This window comes from Parambassis ranga, chromosome 18 (genome assembly GCF_900634625.1).
Source record: "Parambassis ranga chromosome 18, fParRan2.1, whole genome shotgun sequence".
Lineage (NCBI taxonomy): Eukaryota > Metazoa > Chordata > Actinopteri > Ambassidae > Parambassis > Parambassis ranga.
The window spans coordinates 13,112,512-13,127,133 of NC_041038.1; the positions used below are offsets into that span (position 1 = coordinate 13,112,512).

The window sequence follows — 14,622 nt, forward strand, 5'->3', positions numbered from 1 at the left end:
TGCTGTTAAATGAGTCCGGACAGGATGACATCACGCGCTAATTAAAAGAGTTTTGTGGATTCCTGCGCGCAGGTCTGTTGGAGGCTTGTTGGAGCACCTGCAGGCTGGTGTGTGAGTGAAATATTTAGACTGGACGGAGTTCAAACTCTGAAGGGAAAGAGAAAAAAAGCGGAGGCAGCGGCATTACGCCATTCTGGCCTCTCCTGGAAAAAAAGTGGGATTTAAAGAAGTTTGTTGGGAGCATGGGGGCAGAGTGGTTCCTCCGCGCTCTCCCGGGCTTCTCTGCGGTTCCTCCGTCGCAGGCAGGATCTCTGCAGCACTATGCTTCTTACGCACGATGGATGGGAGACTAAGGATTTGTTTCTTGAGCTTATAAAACATCCACACCTTCGCTCTTACAGCCTCGCACATGTCTGTAGTCTGCTGGAGGGGAGAGAGGCGCCTTTTCTCCATCTGTCCGGCGGCGCAGCGCGGACAGGATGAAACAGCCGGAGCTCTCCGGGCTCCCTCTTCTTCTCTCAGTCAGTTAAAACTTTATTATGATGACGGCCTGGAAAAGGGCAGAAGGGCTTTAGGATGAAAGTTGTGACGCGTCTTTCTCTCCTGCTCAGCTGCTGGACTCTTATTTACCTGCATCCCGTCCTCGGTTCGCTCAGCCGGACCAGACCGACAGAGCACCACCGTCACCGGCTTGGAGAGGCGGCGGAGCGCACGCCAGGCGGGGAGCAAGCTCACGGAAGAGCCGGCGGAGGGACGGGGATCGCTCCCGGGACTTGGAAACCTTCGCCGGCACGGATCACGCGTATCCGCGCGGGTCCGCCGTTAATTAAAGGCGAGGAGACAGCGATCAAGAGCAAAATCCCCCCGGTGCCGTCCGTGCAGGTGACCCGGCTGCAGCAGCAGCGGGACAGAGCGCTGAGCTTAGGGCGCAAAGAGGCTGTGCGCTCCTGGCTGCCCGCCGGGGATGCGCACACTAAAACGCACGCTCCCGCAGCTATTAACGCGCACGGAGGTGCTAGAGGTGGAGGTGCGGGTGGAGGCTCACCGGGTAAAACGTTCGAGAAAGTTGCTTCAAGAGGAAGTGCACCAGCTGCTGCTGCTGCAGCGCGCGCTGGGACTCCAAGAGCCGCTAGTGCGCAAAGACAGCAGCAGCACGAGCAGCCGCAGAGCGCGGCGCCGGCTCCGGTGGCGCAGCGGGGACTCAGCAACAAAGCCCCGAAACTGAGCGACCGGGAGGCGCATCACAAGCAGCCGCTGGTGACTCCTCACGACTACATGCTGTCTCTGTACTGGTCTCTGTCCAGCGGGGACGTGAACAGCAGCGCGCTGCACGAGGCGGGACTGGCCAACACCATCACCAGCTTCGTGGACAAAGGACAAGGTAAGAGTTCCACCCGGCCTGAGGCCAGTCTGTGGGTCTAAGGTCGACCAAATAAACATTTGGGTCATCAGTGCAGGGAGATCCTGCTGGAGAGCTCAGCGTCAGTGTGATTGTTGCTATAAAACAGTGATTGTATATGTTTATGGACTCCAGAGTTTCAGCAACATGTGGCAGCTTTACAGACTCAGAGTGCAGCATCACCTGCCCGTCCCTGTCCATAACTGGTCCACTGACTGCATGGACGCAGGACTGAGGGACAGATCAGGGCTGCTGCAAGAGGAGGAGGAGGAGGGAGGCAGGCTATAGGTGGAGGGCGGTGCTGGGAACATGGCTGTAAATCCTCTGAATGTTCCAGGAGTCTGTGAGGTAAGAGAGAGGTCAGGAGGTCACAGAGAGGATGATGGGATGATAAGTTCTCTGTAGACCACATCACTGAAGTACAGACGGACTGTAATGTCACCTGTTGGTGTTTGAAGAGCTGTTTTGAGGCTCTGGGACGCTCCGACGCGCCTCACAATGCCAAAACTACAAACCCAGACATAGAGGGGCGCAAGTGGAGCTGAGGTGGGTGGGTGAACACAGAAGCAGGAAACAGGCGCTGTGTAATTTTCAGTCCTAATATAATTAAAACAACTCCCGTACAGATGACACTGTAGGGAACGTATTAATGAGACCAGGAGGGTTTTTTGAACCAGGCTGTAAACACGTTGGACATTTTAACATGGAGGTCTGAGAGAATTGACCTAATTTTGGAGCCCTAAAGGCTGCAGTGGGAACTGCAATTTTCAAAACCTCTGCCTCTGCGTTGGCTTCAAGTCTGAAACCTGGAGGCTGCTGATTGGACGTCACTCATAAGTTTCCTGAAGAGCCCGTTTAGAGTGGCAGGCTACAATGATCACCATGTTGGCAGCATCTGAGTCCACCTAAACCCACCTGGTTGATCCAAATACAGGTAAAGGTGCCATTGAGTTCTCGGGCAAGATGACCAGAGGCTGCTCCCAGTGGTTGGTTTGAATGTGTAGCACAGTTTCAGTACCTCTGCTGCTTGGCCCAGGGACTCCAGCTGTATGCTGCAGGATCCACCTGATGTGTCCTTCACCTCCAGGGACATGAGGGACATGTTGTCCATCTGAATATACAGTCTGCTCTCACACACAGCTTTTACATAATTAGGAGTGAACGGCAGAAAACACATGGTGGGAAACAGACATCCATAAGATTAGAAATACATTCAGGTAAATAAATGTGGTCTCATGTTTTTACATTTAACCTGGTGTGTGTGTGTGTGTGTGTGTGTGTAACATCTGGCGGCTCTCAGTGATGTATGGCCTCAGGAGGGTAAATAAACAGTGCTCCCTGTGTGATGTCGCCCTGATGCTGTAAAGCGGTGAAACAATGTCTTTAATATTCCCGCTCAGCGTTTACATTTCCACCACTTAATGCACTTTTAATGTCGGCTTTATTTGTTCAGCAAGTCCTCTGCAAATCAGCGCTGACCTTGCCTACATGCTCAGACCTCCTCCTCCTCCTCCTCCTCCTCCTCGCTGTGCTGTCTTCACTCAGTTTGCCCCCTGACCATCAAACTGAACCGAGCGGTCCAACCAATCAGGAGTCCACGCTGCTGCTCCTTCTGACTGGCTGAGCTTATGTTTTAGGATATAAATAACGCGGCTAGCTGTGTGAACATCTAACGTTAGCACCAGCTAATCTGTTTGACACAGCTGCAGTCTATCAGCCATTTAGCAGCCTCCGCCCGTTCTCCACCTGTGAGTGGAGGTCTCTGTTTAATCGGTGGGCTGAAGCTGCTTTTCTGTCTGAGGTGAGAATGGAGACCACCTGAGAGCGTCCTGCAGACACTTAGAGTACGTGAGGGTTTGTGAAATCAAATTCTTCCTCGCTTGAATCAGACTGTGTGTGTGCCTGTGTGTGTCTGTGTGTGTCTGTCTGTGTGTGTGTGCGTGCGTGTGTGTCTGTGTGTGTGCCTGTGCGTGCGTGTGTGCGTGTGCCTGTGCGTGCGTGTGTGTCTGTGTGTTTGTGTTTGCTAGTGTCTTGTCTGTGTGTGTGCGTGTGTGTCTGTGTGTGTCTGTGCCTGTGTGTGTGTGCGTGTGTCTGTGCCTGTGTGTCTGTCTGTCTGTGTGTGTGTGTGTGTCTGTCTGTGTGTGTGTCTGTCTGTGCCTGTGTGTGTGTGTGTCTGTTCCTGTGTGTGTCTGTCTGTGTGTGTGTCTGTGTGTGTGTCATGGACCTTTGTTTCCTCTGGTGCAGATGCTGGCTTGCTCTCTGCAGGCCTGTTTACAGCGATGTGGTCTCCCTGTCTGGTTCTAATGTACTTTCATGCTCTGGTGCTGGATGTGAGGGGGAAGGAGGTGGGGGTGCCGTGAGAAGAAATGAGCAGTGTGTGTGTCTGGTTTTGTCTTTGTGAGGACCACAGTGTGTTTGAGGACACCACTGTGGATCGTCTGGTTTAGGGTTTGAGTCCTCACAACTGCAGACTAACAAACATGTGTGTGAGTGTTGGTGTTTTGATGGGTTTCGGAGACGTTTGCTGGTTTTGGCAGCAAAAGAAAACATCAGACACCGCAGCACTCCGCTCACTCCGCTCACACCGCAGCACTCCGCTCACACCGCAGCACTCCGCTCACTCCGCTCAGTCTGCAGCACTCCGCTCACATCGCAGCACTCCGCAGCACTCCGCTCACATCGCAGCACTCCGCTCTCACCGCAGCACTCCGCTCTCACCGCAGCACTCCGCAGCACTCCGCTCACATCGCAGCACTCCGCTCTCACCGCAGCACTCCGCTCTCACCGCAGCACTCTGCAGCACTCCGCTCACATCGCAGCACTCCGCTCTCACCACAGCACTCCGCTCAAACCGCAGCACTCCGCTCACATCGCAGCACTCCGCTCTCACCGCAGCACTCCGCTCACATCGCAGCACTCCGCTCTCACCACAGCACTCTGCTCACACCGCAGCACCTCAGCACTCCGCTCTCACCGCAGCACTCCGCTCTCACCGCAGCACTCCACTCTCACCGCAGCACTCCGCTCTCACCGCAGCACTCTGCAGCACTCCGCTCACATCGCAGCACTCCGCTCTCACCACAGCACTCCGCTCAAACCGCAGCACTCCGCTCACATCGCAGCACTCCGCTCACTCTGCAGCACTCCGCTCACATCGCAGCGCTCCACTCTCACCACAGCACTCCGCTCACACCGCTCACTCCACAGCACTCCGCTCACTCCGCTCACTCTGCAGCACTCCGCTCACATCGCAGCACTCCGCAGCACTCCGCAGCACTCCGCTCACATCGCAGCACTCCGCAGCACTCCGCTCTCACCGCTCACTCCGCACACTCCGCAGAACTCCGCTCACACCGCAGCACTCTGCTCACTCTGCAGCACTCCGCTCACATCGCAGCACTCCGCAGCACTCCGCTCACTCTGCAGCACTCCGCTCACACCGCTCACTCCGCAGCACTCCACTCACTCTGCAGCACTCCGCTCACACCGCTCACTCCGCAGCACTGCGCTCACTCTGCAGCACTCCGCTCACATCGCAGCACTCCGCTCACACCGCTCACTCTGCAGCACTCCGCTCACACCGCCGGATGCTCCCAAACTCCCCAGTATGTGTGTGTGCTCATGTTGTGAGGACCTGGGTGTGTATATGGAGAGACTTAACTTTCTATTGGTGCAATAATAATAATAATAATAATAATAATAGTCTCAGGGTTGGTGTCATAGACTGTACACACAGACTCCTCCTCCACCCATTGTACTAAAGTGAGGCCAAGAGAACCAGAGTCTGTGAGGTGAAGCCACTTCATCACCGTTCTGCCCGGTCTGTGCCTCATCCACTAACATGGAGGGTTGAAGACCTATACTGGAGCCAGCCAGCAGGGGGCGATCCAGATAATGATGCTTGCCTTCACTTCGGGGCTGTTATATCGTCATGTTTATATTCAGGGGTTCATACAAGTCTTGAGACTTCTGGAGGTGACCATCTTAAGAGTTGCTCTCCTTTGTTTGTTAAAGAACCACGGTCTGGACATGGACGATCCCTCTGTGACATCACCCACAGGTTTCTGAGGACCAGTTTTGGAGCTCGGTGTGGATGCTCTGGCCATCACCCTCTAGAGTCCACCTAACCTTCACCCAAACATGGGAAAGAGGTGGAGCATGAGTGGAGCTGACACCCAGCTGTCATACCATTAGTGGCCAGTGAGGCTCTAAAGACATTGACTCCGTTTTGGAAAGACATCAGAGGAAATAGTCTGAAAACACATTATTAAACTCATCCAGACTCTGTGAATGTTTAAAACCTGGTTTGAATCAGAGAACAGGTCTGACTCCCCCCTCGCTCCTCCTCGGTGTGTCCTTCATGGACAGTCAGAGGTGTTTCTTACGGGGTGCTCTGCGGTGTCAGGTTGGTGCTGTTCTGTGAGAGGGGTTAATATGTCTAACAAATGCAGTTTTAAAGAGATCAGCAGCTGGTGCTTTGACTCCAGACACATACCTCACTGTGACCTGCTGGGATCTGATCATGTCATATGTGGAGATGGTGGAGGAGTGGGCAGGTGTACCTGCTGACACACATGAACCTCCGCCTCCTCCAGCCTGGTCTGATCTTCAGTAACTGCAGTGATGATCAGTTTCAGTCACCATGAAGGAATCAAGCAGCAACTGTGGAGAGAATGTTTGAGTGGATGCTGCTCCCTGAGGTGGAGGCAGTGACATCATGAGGACCGCTTTTACTCATCAGCTTTGTGTGTGTGTGTCTGTGTCTCTGTGTGTTGTCTGTCTGTGTGTGTGTGTGTGTGTGTCTGTGTGTGTGTGTGTTGTCCTCTCTCTGAGCACTGACTCTCTCTGTGTGTGTGTGTGTGTGTGTGTCTGTCTGTCTGTGTGTGTGTCTATCTCTGTGTGTGTGTTGTCCTCTGTCTGAGCACTGACTCTCTGTGTGTGTGTGTGTGTGTGTGTCTGTGTGTGTGTGTTGTCCTCTCTCTGAGCACTGACTCTCTCTCTCTGTGTGTGTCTGTGTGTGTCTGTGTGTGTGTGTGTTGTCCTCTCTCTGAGCACTGACTCTCTCTCTCTGTGTGTGTCTGTGTGTGTCTGTGTGTGTGTGTGTTGTCCTCTCTCTGAGCACTGACTCTCTCTCTCTGTGTGTGTCTGTGTGTGTCTGTGTGTGTGTGTGTTGTCCTCTCTCTGAGCACTGACTCTCTCTCTCTGTGTGTGTCTGTGTGTGTCTGTGTGTGTGTGTGTTGTCCTCTCTCTGAGCACTGACTCTCTCTCTCTGTCTGCCTCACAGATGAGCGGGGGCCCCAGCTGCGGCGGCAGAGGTATCACTTCAACATCAGCTCTCTGGAACGCGACGGGCTCCTGGGGGCCGAGCTCCGCATCCTGAGGAAGCGCCTGTCTGACCCCCGCCGAGCTTCCATGGGATCCACAGCTGATGGAGGAGGAGGAGGAGGAGGGGCGTGCCTGGTGAAGCTGTACTCCTGCGCTTCAGGCAAACAAAAGCCCGTCCTGCTCCAGACCAGGACGATGGAGGATGTGCTGGGCAGCAGGTGGGAGATGTTCGACGTGTGGAAGGTCTTCAAAGGACTCAAGGAGCAGCACTCCCAGCAGCTGTGCTTCGAGCTGGAGGCCCTGGAGCAGAGAGGCGGCCGGCCTCTGGACCTGCGCTCCCTTGGGTTCGCCCGCCTGGGCCGGACCAACAAGGAGAAAGCGTTCTTCTTGGCGTTCGGCAGGAGCAGGAAGCGGGACCTGTTCTACAACGAGATCAAAGCCCGGTCCGGCCATGACAACAAGACCGTGTACGAGTACCTGTTCACCCAGCGGCGGATGCGGCGCGCTCCAGCTGTGAGGGGGGCTAAGAAAACCCTGCAGCCGCCCCCCCCTCTTCTACCAGCACAGTCCCTCCCCCAGCACCAGGTGACGAAGGCCAGGCCCCGCTGCCACCGCAGGCGCCTGCACGTGAACTTCAAGGAAATGGGCTGGGACGACTGGATCATCGCGCCGCTGGAGTACAACGCCTTCCACTGCGACGGCGCCTGCGACTTCCCCATCCGCTCGCACCTGGAGCCCACCAACCACGCCATCATACAGACGCTCATCAACTCCATGGACCCCGAGTCCACGCCGCCCACCTGCTGCGTGCCCACGCGGCTCAGCCCCATCAGCATCCTGTACATCGACTCGGCCAACAACGTGGTCTACAAGCAGTACGAGGACATGGTGGTGGAGTCGTGTGGGTGCAGGTAGCAGAGGAGGACCGGGTCCTCTAACGGACTGCAGACTGCAGCCTGGACACCAGAGACTGGACAACAGAGACTGGACACCAGAGACTCATACAGAGCTGAGAGAGGGAGGGGAGGAGCATCAGCTCCACCCACAGGTGGAGGTGAGCAGCTGATAACAGACACATGGTGATGAAGACTCTCAGCTCCACCCACAGGTGGAGAGAGCAGCTGATAACAGACAGGTGATGAAGACTCTCAGCTCCTCTTACTCCTCCTCAGATCTGTACCTGATGTTCTTGTCAGAAAGCTTCTCTCAGCTCCTATGTGATGATGATGATGATGATGATGATGATGATGATGATGATGTCATGTGCATGCTTTATCCCAGACTGTCTCTACGAAGCATGTGAAGAATCTCTGATGTATAAATACTGGCCAGTGATGAAGTGCTAATCTGACCTGCTGCAAATGTGGGAACGCTGAATAAACCAGTCTTCAATAAAGAATGTCTGACTGACTCACCCCCCCCCTCCATCCCTGAGACTCTGCAGACTAAACCATCAGAGGAATTTCTCAGATGTTTAGATGCCAAACTCACAGTTTAACCCATGACGGGCTGTAATCTGGATAATCTGAGTGCAGATAGAACTCTTGTGTTTTCTTCTTCTGCAGCCACAGAAGAGACACAACTACACAGTGAACAAAAACCCAGGTCTGTAGAAGGAGACACAACACGACACAAACACAGAGACTTAAATTGACACAAACCAAACACACACACACTGTGTGTGAGGGTCGCAGCGCCTCGGAGGTTTCATCGTCCTCTGAGCCGTCTGTGACTGCTGGAGCCTGCTCACACACCTCCACAGACCGGCTTCCTGTGTAACACACACAACAACAGCAACATCTGTGTGTGTGTGTGAGAGTGTGTGTGTGTGGCAGTGTGTGTGTGTGTGTGTTGCAGTGAGTGCACCTGTCTGCCGGGCTCCTCCATGTGCGCCGGCCAGCGGCTGGAGTGATGTAAGCTTTTCCTTTAATCACAGTGGAGGCACGCCGGCGGCCGGAGCTCTGCAGGCCTGCACCGACCAGGTGGAGGCGGAGCCCAGAGGAAGACGCAGTCCTGGATTAAAGGCTGCACTGAGCAGAGCCTGGGTGGACGTGTGGAGACAGGAGCCTCAGAGTAATCCCAGCAGCTGCAGAGCTTCTCTCCTCATTAACACGTCATAAAAACATTCAGAGCAGCCCGACTTTCCATGAACACTCAGACAGCTTCAGATGCTACTTTTGAGGACCCGTTCTCCGAGTGATTCATGGCGTTGGGGGTCTGTGAGCGGGCTCCTTCTTCTCCGATGTTTCCCACGTCACAGGCCTTTCTCTCAGAGCTAAACTTAGCTTCCTGCACCAGGCGTCAGTGACGGATAAGAGGCAGCGTGTTTATTTTCTCCCAGTCTGAGAGCCGCTCTGAAAGGCAGAGGAACTCTTTCTCAACGACCACTTGACTTTTGTTGAGATTAAAAATATCAAATGTACGGCAAGCGTCCTTTCTGTGGGAACAACTGCAGAAACGAAAACAAATCGATTAGCTTGTGGGCCAATTAGCATAGCCTGGTAGAGCATGTGTCCTGCAGCTGCATTCAATTAGCCTAGCTTAAAGACTTACTGTGGATGGAAGACGAGGAGCTGCTGTTTGTCAGGTCTGAAAAAAACGAAGGTTATCAGGAGTTAGCAGCTAGCTTAGCCTAGCTCATATTAACCACAGGCAGTAAAAGGATCACTGCTGGATCTGGTAGCTTCCAGGTAAGCCTGTGTCTGTATCTTTAGGTTTTAGATGGTTTAGCTGCGCAGCTAGCTGTGCCTGATGTCTTTGTGTTCAGCTGATTAGTTAGCTTTGACAATGTGTTTGTTGTGCTGTGGCTTAAGCTAAATTAGCATAGCTGGCTAGTCTTTATATTATGTTATTTTTCAGTTAGCCATCTCTGTGCCTCCAGCTGTGCTGTTAGCTTCTCTCTGTGCCTTTAACTGTACAGTTGTGTAAAGATTAACACATTAAACTCTGGCTGTAACCAGATGTTAAGTTACAAACTCATGTTTCATGTTTTATATTTTATATATTTGAGGAGTTTCTTCTGGCACCTCTGTCAGACCCTGTTCAAAGAGCCCGGTCCAGGTCACAGAGGAGCCACACAAAGACCGGGTTTATCTGAAGCTGCTGCAGCGAGCGCCGGAGGACGTGCACCGAGCAGAGCGAACGGAGGTTGGGAAACGCTGTTCCCCACAGAGAGCCTGGCTTTAATTATCACACATTTCCACACATTAGCCCATCTGAGATACAGGCGCTGGATTATACAAGCAGCTGATTCAAATCTGCACACATGATTTATGGTGACTGATATTTCCTATGATTTATGACAGTGTAAAAGTGTGTTGGCTCCACAGGAAATGAAACATAATTGTGAAATTGACTTCACGGCGTGCTTTCTGAATGTGCTCGCTCCTCCTGTGAGAGGACGAGCTTTAAGAGGAAACACACCGCAAACACACCGCAAACACACTGTGAACACACCACAAACACACTGTGAACACACCACAAACACACCTCCAACACACCACAAACACACTGTGAACACACCACAAACACACTGTGAACACACCACAAACACACTGTGAACACACCACACACACCTCTAACACACCACAAACACACCTCTAACACGCCACAAACACCTCCAACACACCGCTAACACACCACAAACACACTGTGAACACACCACAAACACACTGTGAACACACCACAAACACACCGCTAACACGCCACAAACACACTGTGAACACACCACAAACACACCTCTAACACACCACAAACACACTGTGAACACACCACAAACACACTGTGAACACACCACAAACACACCTCTAACACGCCACAAACACCTCCAACACACCACAAACACACTGTGAACACACCACAAACACACTGTGAACACACCACAAACACACCTCTAACACGCCACAAACACCTCTAACACACCACAAACACACCTCTAACACACCACTAACACACCACAAACACACCTCTAACACGCCACAAACACACCTCTAACACACCACAAACACACCTCCAACACACCACAAACACACCTCTAACACACCACAAACACACCTCTAACACACCACACACACCTCCAACACACCACAAACACACCTCTAACACACCACAAACACACCTCCAACACACCACAAACACACCTCTAACACACCACAAACACACCTCTAACACACCACAAACACACCACAAACACACCTCTAACACACCACAAACACACCTCTAACACACCACAAACACACCTCTAACACACCACAAACACCTCAAACACACCACAAACACACTGTGAACACACCACAAACACACTGTGAACACACCACAAACACACCGCAAACACACCTCAAACACACCTCACCACAAACACACCACAAACACACCTCTAACACACCACAAACACACCTCTAACACACCACAAACACACCTCTAACACACCACAAACACACCACAAACACACCACAAACACACCTCTAACACACCACAAACACCTCAACACACCACAAACACACTGTGAACACACCACAAACACACTGTGAACACACCACAAACACACCGCAAACACACCACAAACACACCGCAAACACACCTCAAACACACCTCAAACACACCTCAAACACACCTCAAACACACCTCACCACAAACACACCACAAACACACCTCAAACACGCCGCTCACTGCTCGCTCTGTTCACACTTACAGACAGAAGACGGGTTTCTGCAGCGTTGCCAATAAATTAATAATCGAGTCAAAGTTTTTAAAACTTTGTTGTGGGTCAGAAAGGTGGCAGAACAGGATGAGTCTGAACGCCGCTCATTCCTCCTCTTTGGAAGAACTGAGGGCAAACTGGACACTGCTGTGACGTACCAAGCCATCTAGTGGTTCAGTGCGGTATTACAATAGCAATAACATGCTAGTCAGCTAACAGGTTAGAAAAGCGTCAGGTCTTCACATGCTGGATAGTTGTTCAGTGATTAGAAGCTTTCTCCAGCACTGTGTGTTAGCAGCACAGGTCCTGATGCAGAAGGTGAGTGTGTGTGTGTGTGTGTGTGTCAGTCAGGATCAGCTGCTATCTTCCAGTCATTGTGTGGTTGGGTGGTTTTACAGGTAATAAATGATGAAGCACTTCTCAGACTCGCCCCTCTGAGTGGACCCTCCATGGTGCAGTGTTACTGGCCCCGAGCTGCTGCACCTCCTCCCTCCTCCTCCCTCCTCCTCCCTCCTCCTCCCCTCCTCCTCCTCCCCACACGGAGCTATAATCAGATTACGCTGTAGTGAACCCGGCGCTTCGCCTCCTCCGGCCCAGAAATGTGTAGTAAAGCAAAAACACGGAGTGTTTACAGGTCTCGGGTTTCCTCGTGGCTGTTTGTGGCGGAGAGTTGTGGCAGAGTGTCAGGCCGGATCGGAGCGAACAGGCTGAAGAGGCCTATTGTGTTTCCACGCTCAGGCGTAATCAGAAACACATGGCGTCCACCGCCAGCGCCGAAACAAGGAGGCCTGTTCCACAACTTCACCCAACACAGCTTTAATGGTCGCCCTATTACACCACTAACAATGCTGTTTGGGGCAGGCTGTGTGTGTGTGTGTGTCCCGAGAGGACAGCTCCCACCCAGAGCTCCAGACCTGAGCCTCAGCAGACCATGTCCACGGTCCACAGGTCACTTCATTCTGCCACTTCAGCTGCAGTCTGATTTAAATTTACCAAGAAAGAATCAACATTTAAACACAGATTTATGAAGATTTATTATGATTATCGTTATGAATAACCAGCCCGTCCCTCTTCACTTATCTGTCAGTGTGATGTCTGTCCTCCCTCTCCTGGAGTCAGACAAATAAATTCAAAGCATGGCACTTGTTAATCTGTGGGGTAATCTCAGTAAACCATAGTGTGAAGCTGCAGAAGGATGTTTTTTATAGTGAGTCCATCACAGGCTGATGAAGGTCAGGTGATGCTGATGAAGGTCAGGTGATGCTGATGAAGGTCAGGTGATGCTCACCAGTAGAAAGTGCCTCAGCTGTAGACCAGGAGCATACAGAAGGTACTGATGTAATCTCTGTTATCAGAAGTGATCCCATCAGATAATCCCAGTAATCCTGTTGATCATGTGTCCCTGTGGGTGTTTAACTCCTCTGTGTTTAACTCCTCAGTGTTTAGCTCCTCAGTGTTTAGCTCCTCTGTGTTTAACTCCTCTGTGTTTAGCTCCTCATGGTTTAACTCCTAGGTGTTTAACTCCTCAGTGTTTAACTCCTCTGTGTTTAGCTCCTCATGGTTTAACTCCTCGGTGTTTAACTCCTCGGTGTTTAACTCCTCAGTGTTTAACTCCTCTGTGTTTAGCTCCTCTGTGTTTAGCTCCTCATGGTTTAACTCCTCGGTGTTTAACTCCTCGGTGTTTAACTCCTCAGTGTTTAACTCCTCTGTGTTTAGCTCCTCATGGTTTAACTCCTCGGTGTTTAACTCCTCGGTGTTTAACTCCTCAGTGTTTAACTCCTCTGTGTTTAGCTCCTCTGTGTTTAGCTCCTCATGGTTTAACTCCTCGGTGTTTAACTCCTCGGTGTTTAACTCCTCAGTGTTTAACTCCTCTGTGTTTAGCTCCTCTGTGTTTAACTCCTTGGTGTAAGTGCTGGTGGTGTTATTTGACAGATGTTAAGGAGGAATTTTATCAGCCGCCAAAAGCTGCTGAGAGGAGAAACAGGACGTTTCACCTGGCACAGCGTGTGACACCTACGTCCGTGTGTTTCCCAGCATACATGTAGGTGTGTGTGTGTGAGCCGGTCTTTACCTGCAGATTTGTTTGTGCTTCAGTGTACCTGTGTGTGTGTGTGTGTGTGTGTGTGTGTGTACACGGTGTGTTTAACACACACACACACTCACACACCAGGCTGCCGTCTGAACGTACGGCCCAGCGGGGGGGATTTACAGCATGTTTGGCAGAGGAGCAGCTGAGCACATCTGAGTTAGTGCTGCCGTTTCCTCCTCCTCCTTCCTCCTCCTTCTCCTGCTCTTCCTCCTCTCTCTCCTCCTCCTTCCTCCTCCTTCTCCTCCTCCTTCCTCCTCTCTCTCCTCCTCCTTCCTCCTCCTTCCTCCTCCTCCTCTTCCTGCTCTTCCTCCTCTCTCTCCTCCTCCTCCTTCCACCTTCCTCTTCTTCTCTCTGCTTGATGAGCTACAGGCCTGGAGACACCTGCTGCAGGACATGAACCCAGGACTGCTGAGGGCCGCAGGCTGCATGTGGACTCATGTCTGCATGAGATAATACACTACATCATATGACGGTTTGATGCAATAGTATGACAACGTGTTGGAGAAAGACGTGCTGACCTGACGTTCCTTACTTCTTCATAGAAGTGTTTCAGCTGCTGTCTCTATGTGACAGAAAGGATCCGGTGACCACCTGAGTAAGATCCATGTAAAGTGCTGTACATGGTTTCATGTCAGCTGGGACTATCGACCTGCGGGCGGCTGGCTGTAAATCTCCTGGTGTTCATCATTTCTCTGGCGTTCAGTAGAAAAGTGAGGACTGAGTTGGAGCCAAAGTGCACAGGTGGTCAGAGTGTTTTACAGCGTCTGCTCTGAGGGGGGAGGAGTGCTGACTGATGGAGCAGCACTCGTGATATCTGCTGCTTTCAACACCTGGCAATGATAAGGGCTCACTGTGTGTGTGTGTGTCTGTGTGTGTGTCTGTGTGTGTGTGTCTGTGTGTGTCTGTGTGTGTGTCTGTCTGTGTGTCTGTGTGTGTGTCTGTGTGTGTCTGTGTGTGTGTGTGTCTGTGTGTGTGTCTGTGTGTGTGTGTGTGTGTCTGTGTGTGTGTCTATGTGTGTGTGTGTCTGTGTGTGTTTGTGTGTGTGTCTGTGTGTGTGTGTCTGTGTGTGTTTGTGTGTGTCTATGTGTGCGTGTGTGTGTCTGTGTGTGT

The 14,622-nt window shown here is 52.0% G+C and overlaps 1 protein-coding gene across 1 annotated transcript; it reads left to right on the forward strand.

Annotated features, from left to right (window-relative positions):
* The first annotated feature begins 573 nt into the window (after positions 1-573).
* On the forward strand, positions 574-7,792 carry LOC114450986 (growth/differentiation factor 5-like). Its single transcript, XM_028429475.1, has 4 exons — positions 574-867; positions 904-1,104; positions 1,159-1,381; positions 6,684-7,792. Exons 1-4 carry the CDS (start codon positions 577-579, stop codon positions 7,637-7,639), a joined length of 1,671 nt encoding a protein of 556 aa, XP_028285276.1. The 5' UTR covers positions 574-576; the 3' UTR covers positions 7,640-7,792.
* Positions 7,793-14,622: the final 6,830 nt, after the last annotated feature.